Source organism: Bubalus bubalis, chromosome 24, assembly GCF_019923935.1.
Source record: "Bubalus bubalis isolate 160015118507 breed Murrah chromosome 24, NDDB_SH_1, whole genome shotgun sequence".
NCBI lineage: Eukaryota > Metazoa > Chordata > Mammalia > Artiodactyla > Bovidae > Bubalus > Bubalus bubalis.
Window position 1 is genome coordinate 16,973,560 of NC_059180.1, and position 13,178 is coordinate 16,986,737.

Sequence of the window (13,178 nt, forward strand, 5' to 3'; positions counted from 1 at the left end):
ATTCCCTTTTCCAGGAGATCTTCCTGACCTAGACAGGAAAGCTGAGATGCAAAGAGAGGTGGAGCCACTTGTCTGGATCTTAGAGTTTTAGTGGGGACAGTGTTTGGGTACCTGATGACACCCTAATGACCCCTCAGTCCAGCCCCTTTAGGCCCCTGCCTGGCTATGAGGAGGTGCAAGAGGAAGGCTGTCTGCCAGAAGTTGTCCTCTGATGCCTTGGGCTGCCAGGAACACTGCTGCCCTGAAGCCCACGTGCCTTCTCTTGCCTTCCCCGATCCCCTGACCTCCCTGAGCCTCCGAGGATGCCCCCTGGTGTATGGACAGACCTGGACACCTAGGTGAGCCCCCTGCTAGGGGTGTGACCCTGATGTGGCCTCCCTGAGCTCGCTGTCCTTATCGCCTAGGCAGAGTGATCCCTCTCTGCCCCTCCCAGGACTCCATTGGATCACAGTCCCTGAGCAGGGACTTCACCATGTGGAAAATGGTGGGTAAGTGAAAGGCTTCGAGACCCTCTCTCAGCTGGAGGCCCGCACGGCAAAGCCAGACTGCAGACATGTTTTGTGGCCTGCAGAAGATTTGAAAATACTATGAATTGGTGGCCAACATTTTTTTTACTGGGGAGATTTTATGTAACAATCCAGATTTCTGGCTTTCTATGAAAGAATCAGGACAATCACTGGCAATGGGCTAGCTTGTCTGGTGAGGGGAGGACAGGGTCTTTCCTCGCCCCTTCCCCATCTCACGTGGTGCTCTGCGGGCCCCTGCAGGCTGCAACCTGTGAACACGGTGCGATCGACAGGCCGTATCACTGCCCCGTCTTGGCCATGACCTTCCTGTAGCTGAACCTTTTGTCCTTGGTTCCTGGTTGGTTGTTTGCACTCTTCTCCCCACCCTCTTTAACTATGTCCTCTTTCTCCTATGGCCTCAAGAACATCCCTGGAGACCCTGGCATCTCTTCACCATGACCACTGGTCTTTGACTTGGGCTGACCCTTGTCCTGAAGGTCATCTTTCATTTTCGATAATTAGTCCATTAAAAGCACAGACTTGGGACTTCTCTGGTGGTTCAGTGTCTAGGACTCTGCGCTCCCAATGCAGGGGGCCCAGGTTCGATCCCTGGTTGGGGAACTAGATCCCGCATGCAGCAACTAAGACCCGGTCTAGCCAAATAAAATAAATAAATACTTGAAAAAAGAAAAGCACAGACTTGGTAGAGTCTTGCATTCAAGTTCGAGCCCTGTTACTCCCCCACGAGGTGTCCTTGGATAGGTCCCTTAGCCTGTCTGAGCCTTGGTTTCTTCAATAGGGATATTATTAATCATCTCTACTCCAAGGGCTGTGAGGAGGGTTAAACACCAAGACAAGTGCTCCACGACTGATCACAATATGTGCCCAAGAAGCGACTGCCAGGATCATCATTATTTTAATTCTCAAGTCTGCCTATTAAAAGCATTTGCAGCCCTTCCATCAAAAACAACAGTGAGTGATCAAAACACAACCCAAAGCAAAAACTCCCCTGAGACTGCCAACCTCTAAATTACAGAGATGACACAGAACTGATTTCCTCAGCTTTGATTAAAATTTGAATACTTTCTTCACTTTGGTTAAAAAAAAAATAAAAAATAATTAGAGAATGAAATACGACACACAGCACAAAAAATGAAGCAGAAAAATGGGAAATGTCAAAACAGGAGTGCCAGCAACTTATGGGACATCCATCGTCATCCCTCCTGCTCTACTCTAAGTCAGGAGCAGAAACCTATCTGGGTGCCGTCCCTGCTGCCCCCACGCGGCTCCCCTCGCCACCAGTCCTACCCGGTCGTCAGCCCACGAGCCAGCCTGGGTGTGCGGCCTCTCCTCCCCCTGGCCATCGGCCGTGCTGGGCCTCTGCAGGGCCTCCTCGCTCTGCAGGCTGCACAGGCTCTCCACGTCCAGGTCAAACGTCTCATCGGAGCAGAATATGGCCTCAAGGATATCATCGTCGGTCGTGAATAAGATCGTGTCGCCAAAGTGCTCTGGAGCTGACAGGGGGATCGGGAAGATGCAAGAGTCAGCTCATCCCACATCGCAACGAGGAGCAGATCGGGAACCTAAACCCATCAGTTTTGGGGCTAGGAAAATCCCAACCTGCTAACAGGTCTTGATTTGAATAACTGAGCCTTATTCCTCTTTACATCTTTGCAAATGGAATTCAGGGATTGTAAGAACCATACAGATTTAATGAAGGCACCTAATCTAATGAGGGCGGCTTCCCTGGGGGCTCAGACAGTAAAGAATCTGCCTGCAATATGGGAGACCCAGGTTCCATCCCTGGGTTGGGGAAGATTCCCTGGAGAAGGGCATGGCAACCCACTCGAATATTCTTGCCTGGAGAATCCCATGGACAGAGGAGCCTGGCGGGCTATGGTCCAGGGGGTCCTAAAGAGTCGGACACAGCTGAGCGCCTTAGCACAATCTAATGAGGATCACTGTGATCTGTCATGAAATAAGGGATGTTGCACAGGCACCCATGAGGCACGGAAGCTGATCCTGCCGTGCTCCACACAGATCTTTTGCTGGTCCTTGCAGGGGGCCTTGCCTGGAAGGGTGTGGGAGTTATGTTTCCAGCCAGGGGAGCCTAGGGGTTCCAAAGCCTTGCTGCTTTGCCGTAAGGCAGGACAAATGCTGAAATTGACACTCCCGAGCTCCCCTTGGGATCAGGCTGAGGCTGGGCTTCCCCTGAAAAAGCTTCCTTCCTAGCTTCTCTTCTGACCCTTCTACATCCTACATCCCTCCCTGTCCTACAGGTTCTCCCAAGAACACTCTCTCCATCAGTCACTTATGGAAGGAATCCCCTGGTCAGACGCAGGCCCTAGGAAGCTGAGCAAGGCTGGTACCCAGAGCAGGCATCGCAGTAAGGCCAGCTCTTGCACACCCCTCTGCAAAAGGCACGGAGAGGGCCGGGTCTAGGAAAGCAGAGGGATCTATCTGTCACTGGCCAGCCACTAAGTTTAGTTTCTCCTCAGAGCCTCAGCGAGTAGTGGGTAGGGGCTTCGAGAACACTCTTACAGCCATACCGTACCTCCCGTCAGGGTTCCAGAGGCCTTGGCAATTTCTCCCTTAAAGATACATTGCGCATCTAACAGCATCGTGATGTCCTTCACGCCCCGGAAAGAATGGATCCGTGATTTATTGTAATTCCAGATCCTGATCAGGGCGACCTGGCAAGGCTGAACGAAGTCCATGGAGATAGAGTGGGACTTGCCCGGTGTGAAGGGGGCCAGCCAGACGTGCATGTCGTCCTGGGTCCTGTTTACCCCATCGATGAGGTTGCTGACCACGCGGGGGTCTCTCCCGTAGGCTGGTAAGATATTGATGTCCGGGGGGTCGGCTTGAATGTTCTCGATTCTCACCGGCTCCCCCTTGGAACTGAATATTTCTATCCCGTTGAGGCCAACGTAGTGCCTGTCCCCCCACGTGGACTTGATGTCAATGACCAGGTGCTGTCCATAGGGCAGGACGGGGATTTTGAAGTCACCCCCGTCATCTGCCTCAGGGGAGCCATGGTCCTGCCCTTTCATGGGCTCTGGCTTCTCCTCCTTCCAGGGGGGCGGCTGGTCGCTCTGCCGGCTGCTTTTCTGCTGCTGTAGGAACTCATCCAGGATGTCGCCCTGGAATTCCATGTTGGAGATGCGTCCCCGGTGGGAGCGGTCGAAGGCCGTGAGGGAGTCCCAGGATTCGTGCAAGGTGTGCTCCGGCTCGCTGTGCCACCGGGGCCGTGGCGGCATCCGGGTGGACCAGGCGCCTTCTGGAAGGAAGGACACAGGAGGGGTGAAACTCCATTAGTGGTGCGGGAGGCAGTGGGGACCCTCACACATCGTCTCATCCGGTGGCTCTCAGCTCGGTGGGGTCACCCTCAGGGGCATATTCTAGAAACCGTGGGTATTTTTTTAAAAACTTTTTTATATTGGAGTATAGCCAATTCCCAGGTGGCGCTAGCAGTAAAGAACCCGCCCACCAATGCAGAAGACATAAGAGATGAGGGTTCGACCTCTGGGTCAGGAAGATCCCCTGGAGGAGGGCATGGCAACCCACTCTAGTATTCTTGCCTAGAGAATCCCCATGGACAGAGGAGCCTGGCGGCTACAGTCCATAAGAGTCACACACAACTGAATTGACTTAGCATTGACACGTAGCCAATTAACATGGGCTCAGTGGTAAAGAATCCATCTGCAATGCAGGAGACACGGGTTTGATCCCTAGGTTGGGAAGATCCCTTGGAGAAGGAAATGGCAACCCACTCCAGTATGCTTGCCTGGAAAATCCCACGGACAGAGGAACCTGGTGGGCTACTGACATGGGGTTGCAAAGAGTTGGACACAACTTAGCAATTAAACAACAACACAGCCAATTAACAATGTTGTGATAGTTCCAAATGAACCCCAAAGGGACTCAGCCATACATATACACATATCCATCCTCCCCCAAACTCCTCTCCCATCCAGGCTGCCACGTAACTTTGAGGAGAGTTCATTGTGTATATAGTAGGTCCTTGTTGGTTATCCATTTTAAATGTAGCAGTGTGTACCTGTTGACCCCAAATTCCCTATCTCTTCCCCCAATTCTTCGCCAGTGGGTGGTGTGAGGCTCCTGGCTGTCTCGGTGCCCGCTGGCCCTGTTGATACTTGAAGGGCAGAGCCAGGGATGCGACTAGGAATGGTCCAGGCACAGAGTCTGGTCTCCTGTCTCAGGCACCATTCAGGTTGGTAAAAAAAAACTGTTTGTGGTCACCCGAGTCTGGAACTTTGTTGTTTTACAAAGAGACAAGTATTTTTTCGATATACTTTGGATTTTCTAAAAATGCAACGACCATGCAAATCAAGGGAACACTCCTTGGTTGTGGGAGAACCTTTGCCGGAAGTCATCTCCACTTCAGAAACTCACCTGACCCAAAGCCATGCGGCTGCCTGCGGCGTCTGAGTCAGCAACCCCAGGGTCTGCTCTGGAGCCTGTCACAGTCACGTGACCCTAACAGAGTTTTTCAAAGACTGGCGAATGGCAGGTGGAAGGCTTGTGAAAGAATGTTACGTGGGGGGTGGGGGGGGGAAGCCAGATATGCCATTTCAGATGCGGCCTCTCATGTGGGCAGCATGTCCCAACCTGTTAATATCATTCCTGGGTGGGGAGTAGGAAAGACTTGAACTTTCTTCTTTGACATCTTCTCTTCTAAGTTCCCTACGTGTATTATTTTTATCATCAAGGACAAAATTCTATTAAAAAAGCCAAACGACCCAGGTATACTAAAAGGTAAGGAATTTACTTCTACTTGTGATGAAATTGATTCCAAGAGCCGAGTTTATGTCCGGAGCATGTGGAGAACAGGGGTCTGGCCCTCAGGGGGTGGCTCCGAAGGCCCTGCCCTCCTCCTTGTAGGACAGTAAAGCCCAGGCATGTGCATCCAGCAGTGGCCGGCCCCCCCGGCCAAGCCATGGCTAACCGACACCTAAGGGTGTCATTCTGGAGAAACAGCAGCTGGCGACCCTGGCATTCTGTTTCCTCTCCTTTCATCTCATCCTGTGCCCTGTACTCCATTTTCTGCCTGTCTCCCAGGGGGCCTGACTCCATCAATTATCTCCTCTCTCCAGAATCTTCAATCACTCCTTCCCCACTGGCATCTCCCCTCTCTCTGCCTGCAGACATGCATAAATCTCTCCTACCTGAAAGAAAAAGGAAGCTGACCTGATCTTGTGGCTCCCTCCAACTGCTGTCCTATTTTATCCCTCCTTTCATTGCAGACACTGCATCCTCGTGACCCCCACCCTCTCTTTACCCCCCGTAACCCAGCTCCTCTATGCAGAGCTGTTGTGTTTTGCCAGCCCAAGCCCCACTTCTCCTTCTCGTTGGAACAAAAAATCCCGATTTTTCTTTGGGCACCCTGGACTTTTAGGCCATGCAGTTTAGGTGAATGCTGACAGCACCTTTCCAAGCTGGGTTCATGAAAGGAACTATGGGGAAGGAGAAGGCTCTCTTTAAATTGGTGCTGCTTCCTAGGAGGTACTAGTGGTAAAGAATGGGCCTGCCGATGCAGGAGCCGTAAGAGACCCAGGTTCCCTCCCTGGGTCGGGAAGGTCCCCTGGAAGACGGCATGGCAACCCACTCCAGTATTCTTGCTCAGAGAATGCCATGGAGGAGCCTGATGGACTACAGTCCATGGGGTTGCAAAGAGTCGGACGTGACTGAAGCAACTTAGAACGCACGCATGCACGCTGAGCTGGTCGGATGGAGGGATGGAGTGGCCAGTGGCTATTGGCTACATTGTGGGGAGGGGAGAGTGTGGCTGAGGATGAAGTGGGTGGATGTGAACTGAGAGCTGGAGAGTCCTGATGACACTTATATGATCCCCTGGATCCAGCCATTCCTGAAGTCAAACCCCTGGTGGTTTTCTGTCCCTTGCATCCATAAGAGTCTTATAAATTCCCACCACCCCTCCACTGAAGCAACTTTATCCAAGTACACAATGACTCCAAGCACGCAATCTTTCTCGGTCCTCTGTCCCTGCTTGACGTCCTGGGCAAGGTAGGTGCCCCCTCCACCTGCTCAGGAGACATCTCTTCCTGGTTCTCCACTCTCCCCTGCCAACAGTGCCTCTCTCTGTGCCATAGCGCCCTCCGCTCCTCCCAGTGCTCTAACTCTGGCTGCACCAGACCCCCTCAGCCCCCTCCTGTCCTCCCCCAACACTCCCTTCATCCAGCTCTTGGCTCCCATGCAAGCCCTGCTCACTGTCATAAGCCAAGTTCTGGCCTCTCTCCCTGGGGTACCATGTTCCAATTCCCGCGATCCCTTGGAACATCCATACATGTCCACTCTGTCACTTCCAACTCCAGATATCTAAAGTGGAGTTGATTGAACACTCTAATTGGCATTATCCCTACTATACTGGTGATTCAGATGGTAAAGAATCTGCCTGCAAAGTGGGAGACCCGGCTTCAATCCCTGGGTCGGGAAGATCCCCTGGAGAAGGGAAAGGCAAGCCACTTTACTATTCTTGCCAGGAGAATTCCATGGACAGAGGAGCCTGGTAGGCTACAGTCCATGGGGTCTCAAAGAGTCAGACACGAGTGAGCAACTAACACTTTTCACTACAATACTGAGAATAAAGAAAATCTAACTCCTCACTGTGCCCCCAGGGCCCTGAGTGTGACCCACCCCCCAACCTCAGCTGACTTCTCCAGCCTCACCTCCCACCCTTCTCTCCATGAGGTTCCCACTCCAGCCATGCCAGCCTTTCATTTTACCCACAAGTCTCTCCTGGCCTCAGAGACTTTGCCCTCACGGTGCCCTTCTGCCAGGAACGCTCTTGCCCCAGAGACCCACTACACCGGCTCTTCTAGACACCCTCCTTCTGGGAGAGGCCTTCTCTGCCCTCTCCCCTGCTGCATCCCAGGGCCTGGCACAGAACCGGTGCCTGGACGTGCTCCTAAGTGTATGTCAGTAAAGGGGGCTTGGCACCACTATCACGCTCCCCCCTGTGCTCAGGGCTGGAGGCCGAGGGGCTCCCCCCTCCACCTGTCAGTCCTCCTGCACCTCCTCACCAACCCCCACTTTTCATCTGTCATTAACAAGACCCCAGGAGTCCCTCCCATCCTTGCCTCAAGGCGTGAGGCTTAACATCTGGCACAAGGAACTTCCATATGGATCGTCAGCACCTCAGTTTATTGTGATTTGATTTCCACTGACTGAAATGAATGGGCTGGTCTGGTCTTCAAGGGCACGGAAGGAGAAAGCACCAAAAGTCATGTGTGTCAGGGACTCAGTGTGCCTTTCTCTGCTGGGGTGTGCGAGAAAGGCAGGACTTGGCTTTCATCCCGTGTCTGCTTTCTGACCCACTCTCCCCTAGAGAGGCACGCTCTGGGTTTTAAAAGTGGAGAGGTGTAGGCTTCGCCCTGGACCTCTCAGATGTGACAGCAGGCTGGGGCCAAGTTTCCCTCTATTTGCGGTAGGACAGGCGACTTGTTAATCCTTGGGAGTCGGGCAACTGCTGGGATCAGTGCTTTGTCCTGTCCGTCAACATTCCTCCCCACAGATCTGAACGGACAACAGAAAGCTACTGCTTTCATCTGCAGTCAACATGGTTTGGGAGGGAGCAATATGAGATGTCGGGACTGAAGGTTCAAAACTATTCCTTGGGGGAGATTAATATGAACGGCAAAGTTCTGAACTTCACTTTATAAAAACCACTGGCACCACTATGAAGCATTAGTTGCTCAGTCATGTCCAACCCTTTGCGACTGCACAGAGCGTAGCCCTCCAGTGTCCTCTGTCCAAGGGATTTTCCGGGCAAGAATACTGGAGTGGGTAGCCTTTCCCTTCTCCAGGGGATCTTCCCAACCCAGGGATCGAACCCAGGTCTCCAGCATTGCAGGTGGGTTCTTTACCAGCTGAGCCACTAGGGAAACCCTGAGGTAGGCACTAATTGCTACTAAAAGGGGAAGTGAAAAAGCACATAGTGAGATGCAACAGAGCCACATTTATTCTAGGTGAATAGCTATAGCTGATAGGACAAGAAATGGACATCTGACCCAAGCCAACCAATCAGCTTCTGCCATGTCTTTGGGATTGGGGTTTCCCTTGTGGCTCAGCTGGTAAGGAATCCACCTGCAATATGGGAGACCTGGGTTCGATCCCTGGGTTGGGAAGATCCCCTGGAGAAGGGAAAGGCTATCCATTCCTGTATTCTGGCCTGGAGAATTCCATGGACTGTATAGTCCGTGGGGTTGCAAATCGGGCATGACTGAGCAAATTTCACTTCACTTCACTAATGTCAGAGAAAGAGACTGCAAGGCCACTTCCTGCTATTTGCACAGAGTTGAAAAAACTGATCTCAGGAGGAACAGTGAGGGGAAATGGACCTGCAGAGAAGCAGAGGGAGGGCCCAGCAGCCCTGGAGAGTTTAGGAGAAGCATCCTTGGTGCCTGCTGGCTTTCTGGCTCCTCCTTTCAATCCCATGTGATGCTTCCTGTCTTTGCAGGGCCACAGGCTTCTCAAATAACACCCCCTTATGCTCAAACTGGACTGATGAGGTTTCATTCACCTGTAGCTAACTGAGCCCAGATAAAGACATTTCCAAAATGCAGATGTGCTTACAATGAGATACTTTGTTGGACAAAAGGATTTCCAGGCTGTGTCTTATGACAGCTGGATTCCAGCCCCAGGGAGGAACTTGGGCAGTCATTCATTCTACAAGCACTGTTGGAGGGCTCGACCCGAACCTTTCCTGAAGGGCATGGCTGTGGGATTTGGCTCTATGTAATGAGTAATTTAAAATTTCTAAGCAACTCTCCTTTTTAGCACGACCAGCTTAACAAGCATGAAATCTCAAGAGCTCAGTTCTTAATGTGTGTTGAGCCAAGCAGTGAAATGCCTGGAAGGAAATTAAAGTGAGACAAAGTCTTCGGATCGCGGACAAGTTACAAAAATGCCCATCACCTCATAACTCCCAGCGGTTCTCTAGGTCTGTTTGCCAGGAAGGCTTGGAATTGCCTAAGTCTTCTGGGGGCAGGTGGCTGATGACAGCAGAGCAAGCAGGGCGCTGAGGGGCAGCAGCACGCAGCGTGGGTGTTGGAGCCGGGCTGTGTGTGATGCTCAGTCGCTCCAGTCATGTCTGACTCTGTGCCCCATGGACTGTAGCCCGCCAGGCTCCTCTGTCCATGGAATTTTTCCACCAAGAATACTGGAGTGGGTTGCCATGCCCTCCTCCAGGGGATCTTCCTGACCCAGGGATTGAACCCGAGTGTCCGGCGTCTCCTGCATTGCAGGCAGGTTCTTTACCGCTGAGCCATGGCGGAAGCCAGCAGGGCTGCCTGGCCTTAAATCCTGCACCAGCCCTTATTGGTTGTGTGACCTGGGGAAAATTACTTAAACCTCATGTTTTCTTTTCTTTTTAGAATCATATAACTTTCAGGTGTATAGCATAGTGGTTCAATATCTGTATACACTAAAAAGTGATCACCACCATAAATCTAGCTCCCATCTGTTACCATAAAATTGACCTCCTTCATCCATTTCACCCACACTCCAGTCACCTTCCACTCTGGTAACCACTAGTCTGCTTTCCATATCTGTGAATTTGTTTTTATTTTATTCTGTTTATTAGAGTCTACATATGAGTGAAGACATCAGTATTTGTCTTTCTCTTTCTGACTTATTTCACTTAGCATAATACCCTCAAGGTCCACTCATGTACATTACATTGTACATATATTACTCCATGTATATATGTACCATATCGCATCTTTATTCATTCATCAACAGACACTTAGGTGTTTTGTTTTTTTTTTTCCGTATCTTGTCTCTTGTAAATAATGTTGCAATGAACATGGGGGTGCATATAGCTTTTCAAATTAGTGTTTTCATGTTCTTCAGATAAGTACCCAGAAGTGGCATAGCTGGGTCATATAGCAGTCTATTCTTAATATTTTAAGGAATCTCCATACTGTTTGCCTTAGTGGCTGTACCAATTCACAGTCTCACCAACAGTGTACAAGAATTCCCTTTTCTCCACATCCTCTCCAACATTAGTTATCTCTTGTCTTATTGATAGTAGCCATCCTAACAGGTATGAGGAGGTATCTCCTTGTGGTTTTGATTTGCAGTTCCCTGATAATTAGTGATACTGAGCATCTTTCCATGTACTTGTTGGTTGTCTGTATGTCTTTGGAAAAATGTCTATTTAGGCCCTCTTCCCACTTTTAAACCTGTTCTTTGTTGTTTTTGTTGTCGAGTTGTATGCGTCCTTTATATATTCTGGATATTAACCCCTTAAAACATACATGATGTGCAGATATCATCTCCTATCAATAGGCTGCCTTTTCATTTTGATGATGGTTTCCTTTACTGTATGTAAGCTTTGTTCATTGATGTAGTCCCATTTATTTATTTTTGCTTTTGTTTCTCTTGTCTTTGGCGTCAGAGCCACAAAAACATCTCTAAGGCTGGTGTCGTTGAGATTACTGCCTGTATTTTCTTCTAGGAATTTTATGGTTTCAGGTCTTATAATCAGGTCTTTAATTCATTTTGAGTTAATTTTTGGGTATGGTGTAATATAGTGGTCTAGTTCTATTCTTTTGCATGTGGCTGTCCAGTTTTCCCAACATTATTTATTGGAGAGACTGTCCTTTCTCCATTCTATATCTTTACTCCTTTGCCATTGATTAATAGTCCATATAGGAATGGGTTTATTTCTGGGCTCTCAATTCTATTTCATTGATTTGTGTGGCTCTTTTTGTACCAGTTCATACTGTTTTGATTATTATAGCTTTGTAGTATAACTTAAAACTCATAGTTTTACTTGTAGTATAACTTATAACTTAAAACTAGGGAGCATGATACTTCCAGCTTTGTTCTTCTTTCTCAAGATGATTTTGGCTATTTGGAATCTTTTGTGGTTCCATACACATTTTAGAATTAGTTCTTCTAGCTCCTAAAATATGCCATTGAAATTTTGATAAGGATTGTTGCATTAAATCTAAAGATTGCTTTGAGTAGTATGGACATTTTAAGAATGTTAATTCTTCAAACCCATGAGCAAGGAATATCTTCCTTTTGTGTGTCTGTGTCTTCTTTAATTTCTTTCATCAGTGTCTTATAGTTTTCAGTGTCTTTCACCTCCTTCGTTAAATTTATTCTTAGGTATTTTGTCTTTTTTGATGCCATTGTAGATGGGATTATTTTCTTTATTTCTCTTTCTGATAGTTTGTTATTAGTGTATAGAAATGTCACATATTTCTGTATATTAGACTTTGCATCCTGCAATTTTACTGAATTCATTTATTAGTTATAGCAATTTTTTGATAGAGTCTTTAGGGTTTTCTATTTCAATATGTAGTATCATGTCATCTGCAAATAGTGACAATTTTTATTTCTTCTGTTCTGATTTGGATGATTTTTTTCTTTTTCTTGCCTAATTGCTATAGCTAGAACAAATTGCCAACATCTGCTGGATCATGGAAAAAGCAAGAGAGTTCCAGAAAAACATCTATTTCTGCTTTATTGACTATGCCAAAGCCTTTGACTGTGTGGATCACAATAAACTGTGGAAAATTCTGAAAGAGATGGGAATACCAGACCACCTGATCTGCCTCTTGAGAAATCTGTATGCAGGTCAGGAAGCAACAGTTAGAACTGGACATGGAACAACAGACTGGTTCCAAATAGGAAAAGGAGTACGTCAAGGCTGTATATTGTCACCCTGCTTATTTAACTTATACGCAGAGTACATCATGAGAAACGCTGGACTGGAAGAAACACAAGCTGGAATCAAGATTGCCGGGAGAAATCTCAATAACCTCAGATATGCAGATGACACCACCCTTATGGCAGAAAGTGAAGAGGAACTAAAACGCCTCTTGATGAAAGTGAAAGTGGAGAGTGAAGAAGTTGGCTTAAAGCTCAACATTCAGAAAATGAAGATCATGGCATCTGGTCCCATCACTTCATGGGAAATAGATGGGGAAACAGTGGAAACAGTGACTTTATTTTGGGGGGCTCCAAAATCACTGCAGATAGTGACTGCAGCCATGAAATTAAAAAATGCTTACTCCTTGGAAGGAAAGTTATGACCAACCTAGATAGCATATTCAAAAGCAGAGACGTTACCTTGCCAACAAAGGTTCGTCTAGTCAAGGCTATGGTTTTTCCTGTGGTCATGTATGGATGTGAGCGTTGGACTGTGAAGAAGGCTGAGCGCCGAAGAATTGATTCTTTTGAACTGTGGTGTTGGAGAAGACTCTTGAGAGTCCCTTGGACTGCAAGGAGATCCAACCAGTCCATTCTGAAGCAGATCAGCCCTGGGATTTCTTTGGAAGGAATGATGCTAAAGCTGAAACTCCAGTACTTTGGCCACCTCATGCGAAGAGTTGACTCATTGGAAAAGACTCTGATGCTGGGAGGGATTGGGGGCAGGAGGAGAAGGGGACGACAGAGGATGAGATGGCTGGATGGCATCACTGACTCGAAGGACGTGAGTCTGGGTGAACTCCGGGAGATGGTGATGGACAGGTGAACTCCTGGTGTGCTGCAATTCATGGGGTCGCAAAGTGTCGGACACGACTGAGCGACTGAACTGAACTGAACTGAGGACTTCCAATGTTGAATGAAAGCAGTGAGAATGTATCCTTGTCTTGTTCCTGATCTCTTAGAGGA

General features: G+C 48.7%; 1 protein-coding gene across 1 annotated transcript in view; it reads right to left on the reverse strand.

Annotated features, from left to right (window-relative positions):
- The window catches only part of KATNIP (katanin interacting protein), a 236,339-nt gene that overhangs the window by 29,456 nt on the left and 193,705 nt on the right, over positions 1-13,178 (reverse strand). The window contains exons 16-17 of the mRNA XM_006070561.4: positions 3,061-3,786; positions 1,815-2,020 (exon numbers count right to left, since the gene is read on the reverse strand). Coding sequence (XP_006070623.4) covers positions 1,815-2,020; positions 3,061-3,786 — 932 coding nt within the window. The remainder of the gene's footprint in view (positions 1-1,814; positions 2,021-3,060; positions 3,787-13,178) is intronic.